The following is a 14,254-nucleotide window of genomic DNA, read 5'->3' as shown; positions in this document are numbered from 1 at the left end:
GTGTTTCAAATTATCCATTTGTATGTAGTAATATTGTGTGACATGATGGAGATGTTAACTAACACAAGGATGATAATCATTGCAATATCTAAGTGTATCAAATCAACACATTGCACACCTAAACATACTGTACAAAATGTTATATGTCTATTATATCTTAATTTTAAATAATTTCTATATACTCACGATTAATCATTCTTTTTTAAAATATATTTTTTATTGATTTTTTACAGAAAGGAAGAGATAGGGATAGAGAGTTAGAAACATCAATGAGAGAGGAACATCGATCAGCTGCCTCTTGCACACTCCCTAATGGGGATGTATCCCCAACCAAGGTACGTGCCCAGGACCCTTCAGTCCGCAGGCCAACGCTCTATCCATTGAGCCAAACCGGTTTCGGCATGATTAATCATTCTTTAAGGAAGTTGAGCAGCTATTATGTGTCAGGCACCAGACCAGGCCCCTGAGATGGAAAGAACAAGATCCCATCCCTGCCCATGGGAGATGCCCCTTGTAGAAAGAAGAGTTAGTGGTGGAAAAATGCCCTGACTTCGGTGTTATGGGCACCATGGGAGGAAACTTGTGCCTGGGAGTGTGCGGAGGGGCCAGAGAAGACTGTCAGCCATCTGAACTATGTCACCAGGGCAGCAGGCTTCAGAGCAGGGTGGCTGGGAGGCCACTTCAGGGAAGGACCTGCCTGTGCAGGGACCAGGGCATTTGCAGGCTCACTGTGCTGCTCGTGCCCCCTCGTGACCAGCACAGAGAGGTGAGAGGGAGGGGATTGGAAGGTGAAGAAACACACAGACCCAGCAAGGCCCATGGATGACTCAGATGGTGCTTGAGCCTCATGCTGAAGGTCTGAGGCAGGAGGCCGAGTGGTTGTGTGTGCCCTGATGGTCACTCCAGACTCGGGGAGGGGAGCAGAGTGAGTATTCTGGAGACATCCAGTGAGAAAGGTGTTCTACGCTAAGGTGACAGTGTTCTGGCCATGGAGTGAGAGCAAAGTGCAGAAGGGAGAAGGAAAGGCTTCAAGGAGCCAAAAGCGCTTCATAGATGCTGTGGGGAAGGCAGTTCCACATGTGCTGACCCTGGGGCCACTGGAGGGAGGGGCTTCGGGAGGCTCCTCCTGGAGCAGATGCTTCAGGAGGAGGAGGAGGAGACCGAGCAGAGGCAGAGGAGGGGGGCCACCTCTTAGTTCCACACTGAGCACCACTCTCTGAGGTGCTTCTAAGCCCCGAGGTGTTGTCACATCCAGGTCAGCCAAAAAAAAAACAGATCCCGGTGTGCAGAAATATGCTGGAAAGTTTTGATCTGCGATGGTTATTTCTTTGAAGTCATTTTATTAAAGATATTTTTAAAAATTTTTTACGTACAATTGCTTAGGAGTTTGAAATGCATGTCAGTGTACTGACATTTGAACAATTATTTAGGCAGGTTTCTCAGAGTAATAATCTACCAAAAATACATGTGAAGCAGTAAGGGATCTTTGCTAAGCTGGTGCATTAGGATTTAGTTCTCTAAGCTGTGTTTCCTGTGAAAATAGTGTAGTAACAGACAGGAGATGAGGATTCACCTGCTGGACTCCCCTTTCCTTTGTCCCCTCCCCACCCCACTCCTCCATTTCTATAAAATGCTCTGTGTTGCCCCAAGAGTCTCTTATTTAAGCTCTCATAGGAGCCTTGCTAGCACTGCCACCCAATCAGTGTTTTCTGATGTCTCTGTCGCTGCTCCACAGGAGGCTGTCACCTCCCTCTGCCGTGAGGACCTCCTCTTGGGGTGCTGAGGCCGAAACATCGCTGCTCACTCACCTCCTTGAAACACTCACTTTGTCCCGGTCATTGCCTCAATGCCCTGTGTTTATTTGTGTTTTGTGCTATGCCACCAGGAAGACCTTGAGTCAACAAAGGCGAATTCCCCTTCATTGACTATGATTTCCAAGTCAAAATTAAGTTGACTTGCCCAGTAAAGTCATACACATTTTCTTCAACACTGAAATCTATGTGCTGTGTATGTATTAAACTGTCTGCCTGCCTATTCCACATACTGCCCCCTCCCTCCATTCCCCACCCCCCTCTCTTTCTCTCCTGCTCACAAACACAGACAACCCCCCCAAAAAGACAATTTTTCATCATCCCAGCAGAGAGCAGAATTATGCTTCTGATGCTTGACCTTCTCAAACACATTAACCAGCTAGCTTAAAATAGAATTAAGTAATAGTTTACTAATGGCGCATGCATTATTTTGTAGTCAGTTCATAATACATGTTCGGAGACATTTCAGATAGCCATTTTTGAATAAATTCAGGACAACATGTGTCTGCATAAGTATTTTTCCTTTAAATGTAAACATCTTTTCTCTGTAAAAGTAAACATCTCTGAGGACTGTCATGAAAACAAAAAACTGGAAGCATTTCCTGTCCAGAGCCTTCCAAGATGGATGATTGACAGGAGACCTTGGAGCCAAAGGGTTATGATTTACTTCTGGTTTTCGGTCGCTTCTTAGCCTCATTTTCTGTGAGCAGAATAAGAATGCTGGAAACCTTGGGCCCTGCTGGGTTTTACTCAGTCAGTGCCTTCAGGATGACTTGAGGAATGGATGGCATGTCAGGGAGGTGCTTCTAGAGGGTTGGGTTCATGCTCTGGGTTTGCAGGCTGATAGCAGGGGCCTAGCCCCAGGGACAATAGCATGTGTTTTAAGTCTGTGTCCCTGACACATGGCTGAAAGGCCCTTCTTCTGTCCCTCACTGGCTGAAAGGCTCTTCTGTGCCCCTCAGAAGTCTGGGCAGTCTGTGTGGTCAGGGACACTCATCCTTGGGCAGTGATCATAAATAAGGAGCAGACACATGTGGTGAGCAGAAAAACTGCAGCTGGAACTGCAGGGTCCCTGTCAGCAATGGATGTTTATCCTACAGGTTAGAAGACTTGGGGGAGCTGAGACCAAGAAAAGCATCCACAAGAAGAACATCGGAGCTAGAGAGGAAGGGGTTGATGTAAACTGGGAGGAAGGGGACAGAGCAGGGCAGGGTGGGAAAGGGGCAGCCTTCACTGTCCTGCGGATTTGCAGTTGCCCATGGCCTGCCATCTGCCTTCTTGCGGTGGCAAAGCCAGGACCTCTGACACTGGAAATCCTAGATTGTCTTTTAGAATTTCTGTAGCCTGATGTAAGCTACAGTAAGCGCTGCTCTCCAGACCTGCTGCAGGACGAGGCAGATGGTAGCTGCGCGTCCTTTTCCCTGGCTGTCAAGAGGCCTGGCTTCCGGGCCACACCCAGTGCGGCTAATTGACTAGGTCTGGGCTGGGGCTCCAGCAATGGCATTTTCAAAGCTCCTCAGACGATCCTCTGAGCAGCCGGGCTGGGAGCCCGCTGACCTCCTGTCCTCCCTTCCCTGTGGCCTTTGCAGATTACGGCACCATTAAGAAGGTGCGGGCGCCGCTGACGGCGAGCTCGGGGAGCTGCGTGCTGGAAGAGATCGAGCTGTTCCCGGAGAGGCGGCGGGAGCCCGTCCGGAGCCTGCAGATCCTGCACAGCCAGAGCGTCCTGTTCGTGGGCCTGCGGGAGCACGTGGCCCGGATCCCGCTGAAGAGGTGCCCGTTCCACCGCACGCGGAGGTAGGGCAGCCCAGGTGCATCCTGCACGCGATGCCCCGTGGCCATGCCCCCGGGGAGAGGACCCCTGAGCCAGAGGCCTTCACATGCCCTGAGGCTGGGTGGCAGCTGGGCCTAAAAGTCCCTGTGTCCTGACTCCCAGGATGCAAGAGGGTTTTGAAGAAAAGGGATTTACTGTGATGCACGTAACCCACCAGTGTCTGCGGAGAGGAGCCTTTTATTACCTTGGCAAGCAATGGTCAGCGCTGCAACAAATTATTCAGCGCCTTAGAGCACTCACTGATAATGCTGCTGGTCATTGGCGTTCGTGCATTAACTTGGCACAAATTTAATTTTATTTGTGTAATGCATGTGTGCCTGTGTGTATGTGTATGTGTGTGTGCGTGTACACATTCTCTCTATATATGTTAGAATATATGTATCAGAGCAATATGAAGTATGTGTCCTCTTAACCCAAAGTTAACTCCCCCAAAGTGGCAATGGCACCCCCTTTCTGGGCATCCTCACGGTTCTGTCCTGGGCACTAGCTATGTTGAGACGCTGTTCTGAGGTTCCAGATTTACCCAGCCTGCTGGGAGGAGGGAAAGAGAAGGGAATTTCTACAGGCTTGGGGAACCCATGTACCAACACACCTTCCTCGCCGCCTCGGCCAGTCTGCTCACCCACCACGTGGTACCCACTACTGACTCAGTGCTGTTTGAAACTCAGTTTGTGGAAACTCAGGCCCGTGTGCTTGGGAAGCTGCAAGCTCCTGTGTGCCCCGTACCTTAGACCAGCCTGGAATGTTGGAATGCTGCATAAATGCTCTGGCCCCTGATGCAAGATTGGCTGTGGGGCAATCATAATCTTCAATGTCCATAGGGATCAGGGCTCTTTTCAATACCAGTCCCCAACATAGGGCATCAGTGCAGCCTTGGTATAGAAGTGGATGTTCAGACCTATCACTCACAAGCACCATGCACAGGTCATTGCTCCTCAAACCAGGCGCCCAGTGGCACTAGCTTTGGGTTCAGAGGCTGTGAGTGACATTATAGACCTGCACATGCTGTTTCTTGATCTGGTCACTACAGTATTTTACACCCCACTTTCTTACCTAGCATGCAAATTACTGTAGAATAAAATGGAATAATGTGCAGAGTAGAAAATGTAAAGCACTCTATAAAGTGTAGAAGGAAGGTTTTATGTACTGTAATATGTCCTTCTGGAATATTCTAGAAAATGAAGTCTGGACTACCATACCTTCCTTGGAAATAACAATGCTATTGCGAGCATTAATACCAGATGGTGATATTTATTACCAACTATCTTTTATAGAGCACCTTTTCCCTAACATTAACCAATGATTGCTTAAAACTTGTTTGGATTTGTGTTCCCTGCCAGACTAATTTAAGCTGGGGATTATTCTGCTAGTTGCTGATGACTCAGTGACTCAGTGGGGGACAGGCAGGGAGAGGTGGGGTCTTGCTAACAGACATGTCACACATCAGAATGCATTAGAAGGGCGCCAGTCTTGCAGCTTCATCCCCATGAGCTCTGAGATCCAACATGGACTTCTTCGGGGGAGTGACCCAGATTACTGTGCACAAAGACACAGGCCTGTGCCGTATGTAAGGTGTTTCTGGCGCCTTACATACGGCACAGGGAGTTCGTGGGTTGCAAAGCATGAGGCCCTTCGTCCTCTCATGGTGCTTGCCTTCATTGGACTTGGGTTCCCGGCGCTCAGCTCCTTGTAGGTTAGGAAGCCAAGTCCTGCATCAGATCCCGGAAGCCAGGCCTCATTGTGCCCTCTAGCACCTCTCACACGACTGCCCTTCAAGTCTGGTCAGGAATCCACAGGAGTGGCTGCCACCAGGCACTGTGGCCAGGGAGCAGTTCACAGCTCCTCTTTCTGTCAAGAAAATTAAGGCCACTTGTCTGTCATCATCAGTCTCCTGCAGAGGGAAGATTTGCTGTTACATCCAGAGCTGTCTCCCTGCGGGTTACTCGTCCCCTCGCTTGGAGGAAAGCAGAGAGAGACTGTGACTTCACTGTAGATCGATGGGCTGGAGTCTCTGTGTGCCCACTCTCAGTGGGGGGTAGTTTGTGTCTGACCCTAGCAGTTCCACTTGAGAAAAGAAAATCTTCATTTTTAACTGAAGAGTTTCTTTGGATTCTTTTTAATGTTTCTCTGCTATCCTCCTATAGAAAGACAGAAAAATCTCCTGAGTGAAAATAACTGGGGAAAAGAATCAATTTTTAAGAAACTAATATCTATGTGACCAGATTTTCTTTATATGAATTATGTGGGGGAATTTTTTTCTTGACAAAGGCATTGTGGATTTTTCAGAAATATGCCTAGGGAATTATACAAAATAGGAACAGAATAACAATTGAGTAACAGGAGGTTACTTATCTCTTCTTTAAATAAACTTTCTGTAGTAGAATGTACAGTACTAGTAAGTCATTTTAGCTGCTACTAGAAACTCCATTTTATGAATGAAATTTGAAGTGTTTAGGAAGAAAATTTGAGCTTAAGTAATCATATTTCCATTTTTCATTTCTTAGAATACCTTTTCTTCAAAGGTAATGCATAGTTCGTTGAATGTGTATAAATGATAACAATTCATACAATTCCACAACTTTTATATTTTTGGCATTGTGCTGGATTTTATCACCATTTGATCATTTTTATCATGTCAATCATATACCCTGAGTCATATATTATCTACATTTTTCAGATGAAGAAATAGTGGCTTCGATTTTTGGTGTCCTGCTCAAGGTCACATGGCTCTAATGACATAAAGCCCAGGTTCAGAGCTGACAGTTGCTGCACCTGTGGCCTAGGCTTTGTCTTTGGTTCTCTGCCTCTTCCTCTCTGCTATTTACTTCTTTAAAAAAATATATCTATATCTATATCTATCTATCTATCTATCTATCTATCTATATATATATATATATATATATAAAATTGATTTCAGAGAGGAAGGGGAAAGGAGAGAGAGAGAGAGAGAGAGAGAGAGAGAGAGAGAGAGAGAGAGAGAGAGAGAGAAATTAATGATGAGAAAGAATCACTGATCAGCTGTCTCCTGCATGCCCCCCATTAGGGATTGAGCCTGCAGCCTGGGCAGGCACCCTGACCTGCTATTTACTTTATAACCTAACGAGAAAACCTTAGTTCTTGTGAAACAGTAAAACCCCTTTACAGAAAAGAGTAGTGATATAAAACATTAGCCAAAAGATTGGAAACCCTTGGGCCTTAGGGGTTTGTTTTGTTTGTGCTTTATATAAAAACTAACTGGGAAGAGGAGCAAAGCTGCAAACTGGAAGAATCATAGCCTATAAATAAAACAGAGGACACAAGCCTTTTAAATTTTGCTTTATAAAACTGGTGTGTGTGTGTGTGTATGAAACCATTAAAATAACAAGCATGGCTCTATTGGAGAATGGGTTTCTAATCTTCCTTAATTCAGTCAACCTGTACTAGTTATCATTTAGTTAAAGAAATTAACATCTCATTATTAAGAAAATTAGTATGGAAATTAAGACATTTATTGCTTGAAAGGGGAACTTTTTAAAGGTGGAGTTACTTGGTTGGCACTGTTATTAATTACATATTCTCTAAAGACTGCATCTACCTTCTGGGCGAAATATAGGCTTACAAAAAGTAATTGTAGGATCCCACAGAGTCCCCAGCAAAACAACCTTGGCCATTCAGGTATGAATCACCTAAGCATTCAGAAAGTCATTTTGACATGTACTCATTTTTCAAGTTATTCTCTCTTTCATATGAATTTAATAATTTAATATTCAAATCTCCATGTCTTGAGTTTTTGTTTGTGTTGGCTTTGGTGTGGCCTCTAAAGACTGTCCATTTTCCTTAGTTAACTCATTGCTAGTATATTTATTGAACTTAATATGTGCCAAGCACCAAGACAGGCACTGAGTGGATAATGACAAATGAGGCAGCCCTGACCTTGTCATGGGGCTCAGAATCTAATGAGAAATTCTGGCATAAATAAAATCTCCAGAATATCTATTGTTGCTTTGAGCCAACGGGCCTTCAAGTTACCTTAGAGTTTATCCCCAGTTCAATTTATCATTACAGCTGATCTCCAATGGACTGCATGAGGACCTAATCTCTGAGCCTGACATCCCTGTCCAATTACTTTTACAGTTGACTTGGAATCACTCCCAGTGTTCCAGTCCCAAATTTCCAATAGTGAAGGAATGAATATGATATACGTATTCAGTCGATTATTTGCTCAGTGGCTTATTCTGAAGCCATTACAGGATGACTATGAAGACATCTGTGACGTGATAGTAATTGGAAAAAGGAACACATTATGTGTATGTCAACATTACAACTGTTTAAAAAGTAGAAGGGGGGAAGGTAAAGTACATTCATCACCATGCTCATATGATTGTGAAGAGTGCCTTGTAAAGGTGGGCTGGGGCTGGAACCTAGTGTCTTCCAGCCAAGTCACAATAAATCCCCGCATCCAGGGGAGGGTGGAAAAGGAATGGATAAAATGTGCAGAAGGTGCACTTGACTTGTGGATTCAGAAACAGAAGTCATGCTAATGCTCTGAAATAGGGAGAAAGGTGGGTGTTGTGGGGCCTGAAGCTTGGGGACAGTTCTCGCTAAAGAAAAGAATATCAAATTATAAGTGCAAAATGACTGGGTTTAATTGCAGTGCCTTAAAGGGCCTCAAGAACTGAAGAAATAAAAACTTCAGGAAGTAAAGCTGCTTTGGCTTCATTGTAAATCCACCCATGGCAATGATATAAACACATGTTTTGATCCAGGTGGACAATAAAAGCAAATAAAATATAAGTGCCATCTTATAGAGATGCCATGGGCTGCCCCTGCCTCTGCTATGCCCTCTCTTTCCCTACAATCATGATTGGGCTGCTTTATTTTTCTTTTCCTCTTTGGCCAAAATATTAATGCATTTTTATATTATTTATATTACTGAATCATATGTTATTATAGATTGTTATTACAATGGAGCATATGTTTCTAAGAGGAAGGTGTACTAAAAATATCCCATAGTCCTTCCAGTAGAGTAAGCTCTTAGCTCTCCTTAGCTCTGCATTAGGCAGCCAGCAGTTTTGCTCAGCTTCCTAAGAAGCAGGGCACATGTACAAGAGCATTTGACTTTGTTTTCCTGTGTGTGATTTTGCTGTTGTTTCTTTTTTGCAACTATTGTAGCTGTGGTATTTATTGCATAATTGTTTAATGTTTGTTCCTCTTTATTAAACGGTAAGTTCTGTAGGTACAGTGACTATACCTGTTTTTGCCTTCAAAGTCTAGTTCTTTCCTAGCAAGTGCTCTGAAGTATATGGGCTGAATGAATGAATCACTGAAACACTTTTAACATCCCGTGCTTAATAAACGCATTTTGTTAATGTGGCAAAAATTCTTAACACCAAAAATAAACCATTACAATGGCAGTATGACAAAAGTAATCCAGAGAAAGTTATCCATACTTAATCTAATATGCGAAGGGATCATATTCATTAATTAGATCCAGTTTTTCAGAAATACAGTGAAAAGATTTTAATGCATATACCCATTTCCTCTTACTCAGATTAGCAAACAGCAAAACTGCCACTTATCAGAAAGTTCTATTTAGGTTATGATGTCAGATCATTGTCACTTTCCCACCTCAGCTTTGTCCAAGTCTGACAAGCACCAATTTTAACCATTTCTGTTTGAACATTTTAGGTGGTTAATAAATAATAATTGTATAGTAAGTTAAATAATAATTTCATAACTCTGTTGATTGATTTATTGCCTTTAGACATATCTTAACCCAGCCATGGGATTTTGTCTTTCTCTGCTTCAACTTCTTTTTAAAGTGGGAATAAATGTAGTAATTAATTGAGATATTATATTTATAAGTTCTATGAGTATTAAATGAGCTATAGAAGTAAGGTTCTTATAACTGCTTTAAATGTAGTTAATATATTTGCTGTATTAGAGTTATTTTATAGCATTAATATTAACCACGTTATTATTTGTACTACCTGTATAACATTCTCCCTTAACTCTATAAAGAAATTAGACTTCCGTGCTGTATTCACCTTGCTTTCCTCACACCCATTTTTTCTATATCTGACCTCTTGGTCCCTTCAGAAAGAAAATGCCCAGGTGTTTAATGCCCTGCTTGCCTGTGGGGTGATCTTCACAAAAGTTTGGCTCTATCACTGTTATCTCTGTTGGCTTCCTCCATCTCCACATTCACCTTCTATTGTATTTCTAACATAGGGGCCCAAATCTCCATCCCATAATGCCCAGGTGGTGCATGAACTCTGTCATTGGAGCACAGCTAAAATAAAATATGCACTGTCTACAATACTTCTGAATAATATGTAGAATATTGTAGACAGCTATATTGAACTATTATTAAACTGATATTTTGTATACATTTTAAGCCATAGTACTGAATAGGAAGACATACTCATTAAATTTGAACTAACCACATTGCACGGTTTGGGGTGTATTTGCTTGTCCTTGGGCCAATTTTATAAATTTTGTGTCTGTTTTCTTCGTTGTTTCATCAATACTTCCCTTGTTGGAGTTCTTTAGGTGTCTAAATGATATAAGAACCTGTTATACCACAATTGCTGTTCAACAAATAATACCTTTTACTAAGGTGTTGATGATAGTGATGATGATAAAGATAGTGGTGGTGATGATGATTATGGTGATCATAAAAATGATAACAATAATACCTCCCTATAAAAGTTGTTCTTGTCTAAATGGGATAATTTGACATATCACAGTAGGTTTTCAACAAAGAATACCTATTATTAAGGAGATGCTGGTGGTGGTGGTGGTAATGGTGTTGGTGGTGATAACAACAAGGAGTGTTTTTGAGCATTGCAAAATTCCAGCTTTAGCTCTGTTGATAATACCAAAAGACTCACGTTGGTGCAGATAGTCATTCAGTTGTCTGCCCTCTATCTTAGAAAAAAAAAATAGGTGTTTCAATGAAAATCAGTTATTTAATTTTAGTTGGATACTTGCAAGTGTGTACAGATAGCTATGTTCTCTCCTGTGCAGACTGAAACTTAGTTTTGCATAACTAGGTCCCATGTCAAGTTAGAAGAGTTTGGCTTGCTTTAGTCTGTATCTTTGTTTAGTTAAGCTGCCTCTCTGTTGATCCTTGGGTGTGTGTTTGCAGTGCCTGCATCGGGGCCCAGGACCCTTACTGTGGCTGGGATGTGGTGATGAAGAAGTGCACCAGCCTGGAGGAGAGCCTGAGCATGACTCAGTGGGAGCAGCCCCTCTCCACCTGTCCTGTAAGTGTCTGCGCTCTCGGGCCTCTGAGCACCCTGTCCTCCGTCACCCCGCTGTCCTCAGTCACTAACCAGCCCTTTAAGAACGTCCATGCATTTTAATCTTAGAACCTTTCCTGTACCCCCTGTCTGTGCTCTCTTAACTTACTCAGCTCTTCCCTTGCACGATCACCACGTGGATACCTACATAAGCTTTTTGTCTGTAGAGGAAACAGTGCTGGTTTGAAAAATGGGTGTAATATATCTGTTTTAGTCTCGGATTTTTATCTACGGAGTTTGGTGTGAACCGTTGTACCCTTTGTAGCATTAATAAAATAGTACCTTCCACACCCATCAATTTCCCTGGGGAGCTATAGTTCCAGAAGCCAAGATAAGTAGAGCTTTTAAAAGAATGAACTAAAGGCTATTACCATGTAGCCCCATGTGGGACCGTCTTGTAGATCCTGCTCAGGGTCACAGCAAGGTCTGGGAGAGACAGCCTAATGTACATTCCCACAGTGAATTCTGCAGAATGAAGAGCAGCTCACTTGCATTTGGAGTCAGACTCTGAATCCAAGAAAACCGTTTCCACATTTTCTGTTGCCAATATACTTATTTGGGTCCTCACTTCTAAGGACCAGCTGTTTTGTTTTTTTATTTATATTTTTTCTCTCTCTCAGGGAATATGATTAACAGCTATTAGCTTCCACACATTTGCAAATTTATTAAGTTACTTTGCTGTCATGTAACCACCGTTCTCTGTGACTGTCAGCTCTGGCTGGCATTCCCTCTGTGAGACAGGGCTGAGAAGGGAAGCGCCACATCCATTATTTGAAATCTGTGCTGTTGCTTCAGTACAGAACTGCCTGAGGCATGTGAACTTCGGGTCTGCATTCTGTCAAGGAGCTTGCTAATTCTCTTATCTAAACCCATGTGCATTAAGACTGTCCTTCCATTTGTAAGTGGGAAAACAGACAAAGTGTCGAAGGCCAGGGCTATGGAAACCAGTGTCCTTTCCCAAGTGATGGCACCAGATGAATGTATAACCTCATCCGGGCTACAAGGAAATCTTTGCAAGGGGGTTAGCTGATAGTCCTTTGGGTGATAGCTTCAGATCTCTGATTTGAGAAGCAAATTTGTCTGCAGTGTTTCTTGAAATAAGTCCCTTTTCATTTCTGAACAACTCTCATGAAGCACAATGGTGTTCACATTCTTTTTTTTTTTTTTTAAATCCTCACTGAGGTTATGTTTTTATTGATTTGAGAAAGAGAGAAGGGAGGGAGAGAGAGAGAAACATCAATGTGAGGCAAAAACATTGATCTATTGCTTCCCATAAGCACCACCATCAGGCATCAAACTTGCAGGAGTCAAACCCGGGACCTTCTGGTACTTGAGACGGTGCTCTAGCCAACTGAGCCAACCAGTCAGGGCCAGAGAAAACCACATGGATTCTCTGAAATGTCATTCTAACATACTATGTGCACTTTAGAAGAGACATCACCCCTTCTTCTGGGACTGGGTATTTGACCTTGACATTTTAATGATAGATAGCAATTCTTGTTGTTTTTAATCCTGACCACAGGATATTTTTTCCATTGATTTTTCTTTCTTTTTCTTTTCTTTCTTTTTTTTTTTTTTTTTTAAGGGAGACAGAAGGGAGGGGGAGAGACAGAAAGAGAAAACTGACATGAGAGAGACAAATCAATTGGTTGCCTCCCAAATTGGGGCCAGGGATCGAGCCTGCAACCGAGGTATATGCCCTTGACCAGAATCAAACACATATCCTACAGTCTGAGGGCCAATGCTCTAATCACTGAGCAGAACTGGCAAGGGCAATAGCAGTTCTTCTTAAATGATGAGGCCATAGGTCTGGGACCCATAGTTGTTTTATTAAATATCTGAGGCAATATCTGAGGCATGCTTACCTATGTAATGGGAAATACATATGCTGCTACTTGGTTTATGACAAATATGTGTCCGGTATATTTCTACAGTAGGAAATCAGAGATGAGCCCAGCTGGTGTGGCTCAGTAGTTGTATGTCCACTCATGAACCAGATCATATTTCCATTCCCAATCAGGACAGATGCCTGGGTTGTGAGCTTGATATCCCCAGTAGGGGGAGTGCAGGAGGCAGCCTATCAATGATTCTCTCTCATCATTTATGTTTCTCTCTCTCTCTCTCTCTCTCCCTCTCCCTCTCTCTCTCTCTCTCTCTCTCTCCCTCCCTCCCTCCCTCCCTCCCTCTCCCTTCCTCTGAAATCAATTGAAAATAACAACATAAAAAGAAATAGAGTTAACCCAATATTTAAGAAATGACCAGAGGGTTGTTACTAAAGTTGTCAGTGCTACTTGAGAGGAACATTTTTGTTATAAACTCAGGAAAGGAGGAGGGTGATGTGGATCTATCCTGGTGTTAGAGCTATCCCTCCACCTTCTCTGCTGTAAAATTATACTTGAGATGTAATCACCCATTCACTGTCCAGAAAACACGTAACAAGGTCTTTTTTTTTTTTTCTTGTTTGAGGTGATTTTCTTATACAATATCATCCCTATCACCTCACCTTATATAATATTTTATATTCAAGATACACTTTTAATAAGTTAACAATATGGAAAGCATCTAACAACAGAGAATAAATTATGTCATTGAACAATAATCAGGAAATAAAACAACATATTTTCTCATATATGAAGGCTACCATGTAGAAAATGAGAAGCTTTGAATAACCCAACTACTATTTTAATTATGTATTCTTTTCTAACAATCTGTTTCTTAGAGAGAAATGAACTAGATGAAAATTATTAACATTTATTTAGAGCAGTCTTAGAGCGGTATCTTGAAAGTCTATTAAAAATGTAATTTGCTTCTATGTTATTTTTTAGTTTTGACTGAAATGGAAAAAAAAAGCTTAATTTTACTCACCAAATCTAACATATTTCATTATTTCTGATATGTCATTGGTCTTGAAGTATACCTCTATTTTATAAGGGGAAAAATGCTTCTATGGATTGCAAGATGCCAACTGATTTCAGAGATGTAAACATACATATTATAATCAGCAAAGTACATTTCTTTGTTTATCTACATATATTTAGCCCAAAGAAATTAAGCTTTATAAGCTGAGGGATTTTTAAATGAGACTAGCACATCTAATATCCAGTTGAATATCCAGAGGTCCTGTTCCGTGGAGCTCAAGATTAGAGGGGTGATGAATGTGCTGAGATTGAAACCACACCCTCTGGGCCACCTTGTAAGTCTTCACGAATGTTGGACAAACAGCTGAGGTAGTTTTCCAGCCATGCCTCAGGCATAGGCTGCCATTTGCTGCTTAGAACTTCTGCTCTCCAGAGAATTCAAGTTGCCAATGGAACCCCAGAGCCTTC

General features: G+C 42.4%; 1 protein-coding gene across 4 annotated transcripts in view; it reads left to right on the top strand.

Annotated features, from left to right (window-relative positions):
• The window catches only part of SEMA5A (semaphorin 5A), a 371,086-nt gene that overhangs the window by 300,486 nt on the left and 56,346 nt on the right, over positions 1–14,254 (top strand). For all 4 annotated transcript variants that reach the window (XR_014794856.1, XM_084881922.1, XM_084881921.1 and 1 more), the window contains 2 exons: positions 3,401–3,608; positions 10,775–10,892. Coding sequence is in view for 3 of the 4 variants with exons in the window: in XM_084881922.1 (XP_084738048.1) it covers positions 3,401–3,608; positions 10,775–10,892 (326 nt within the window). In the remaining variant the exon portion in view is untranslated. The remainder of the gene's footprint in view (positions 1–3,400; positions 3,609–10,774; positions 10,893–14,254) is intronic.

This window comes from Pipistrellus hanaki, assembly GCF_964339955.1.
Source record: "Pipistrellus hanaki genome assembly, chromosome: 4".
NCBI classification, from domain to species: Eukaryota; Metazoa; Chordata; class Mammalia; order Chiroptera; family Vespertilionidae; genus Pipistrellus; species Pipistrellus hanaki.
The sequence above is the reverse complement of the archived record's forward strand: the minus strand, read 5'-3'. Positions and strand labels throughout refer to the sequence as shown.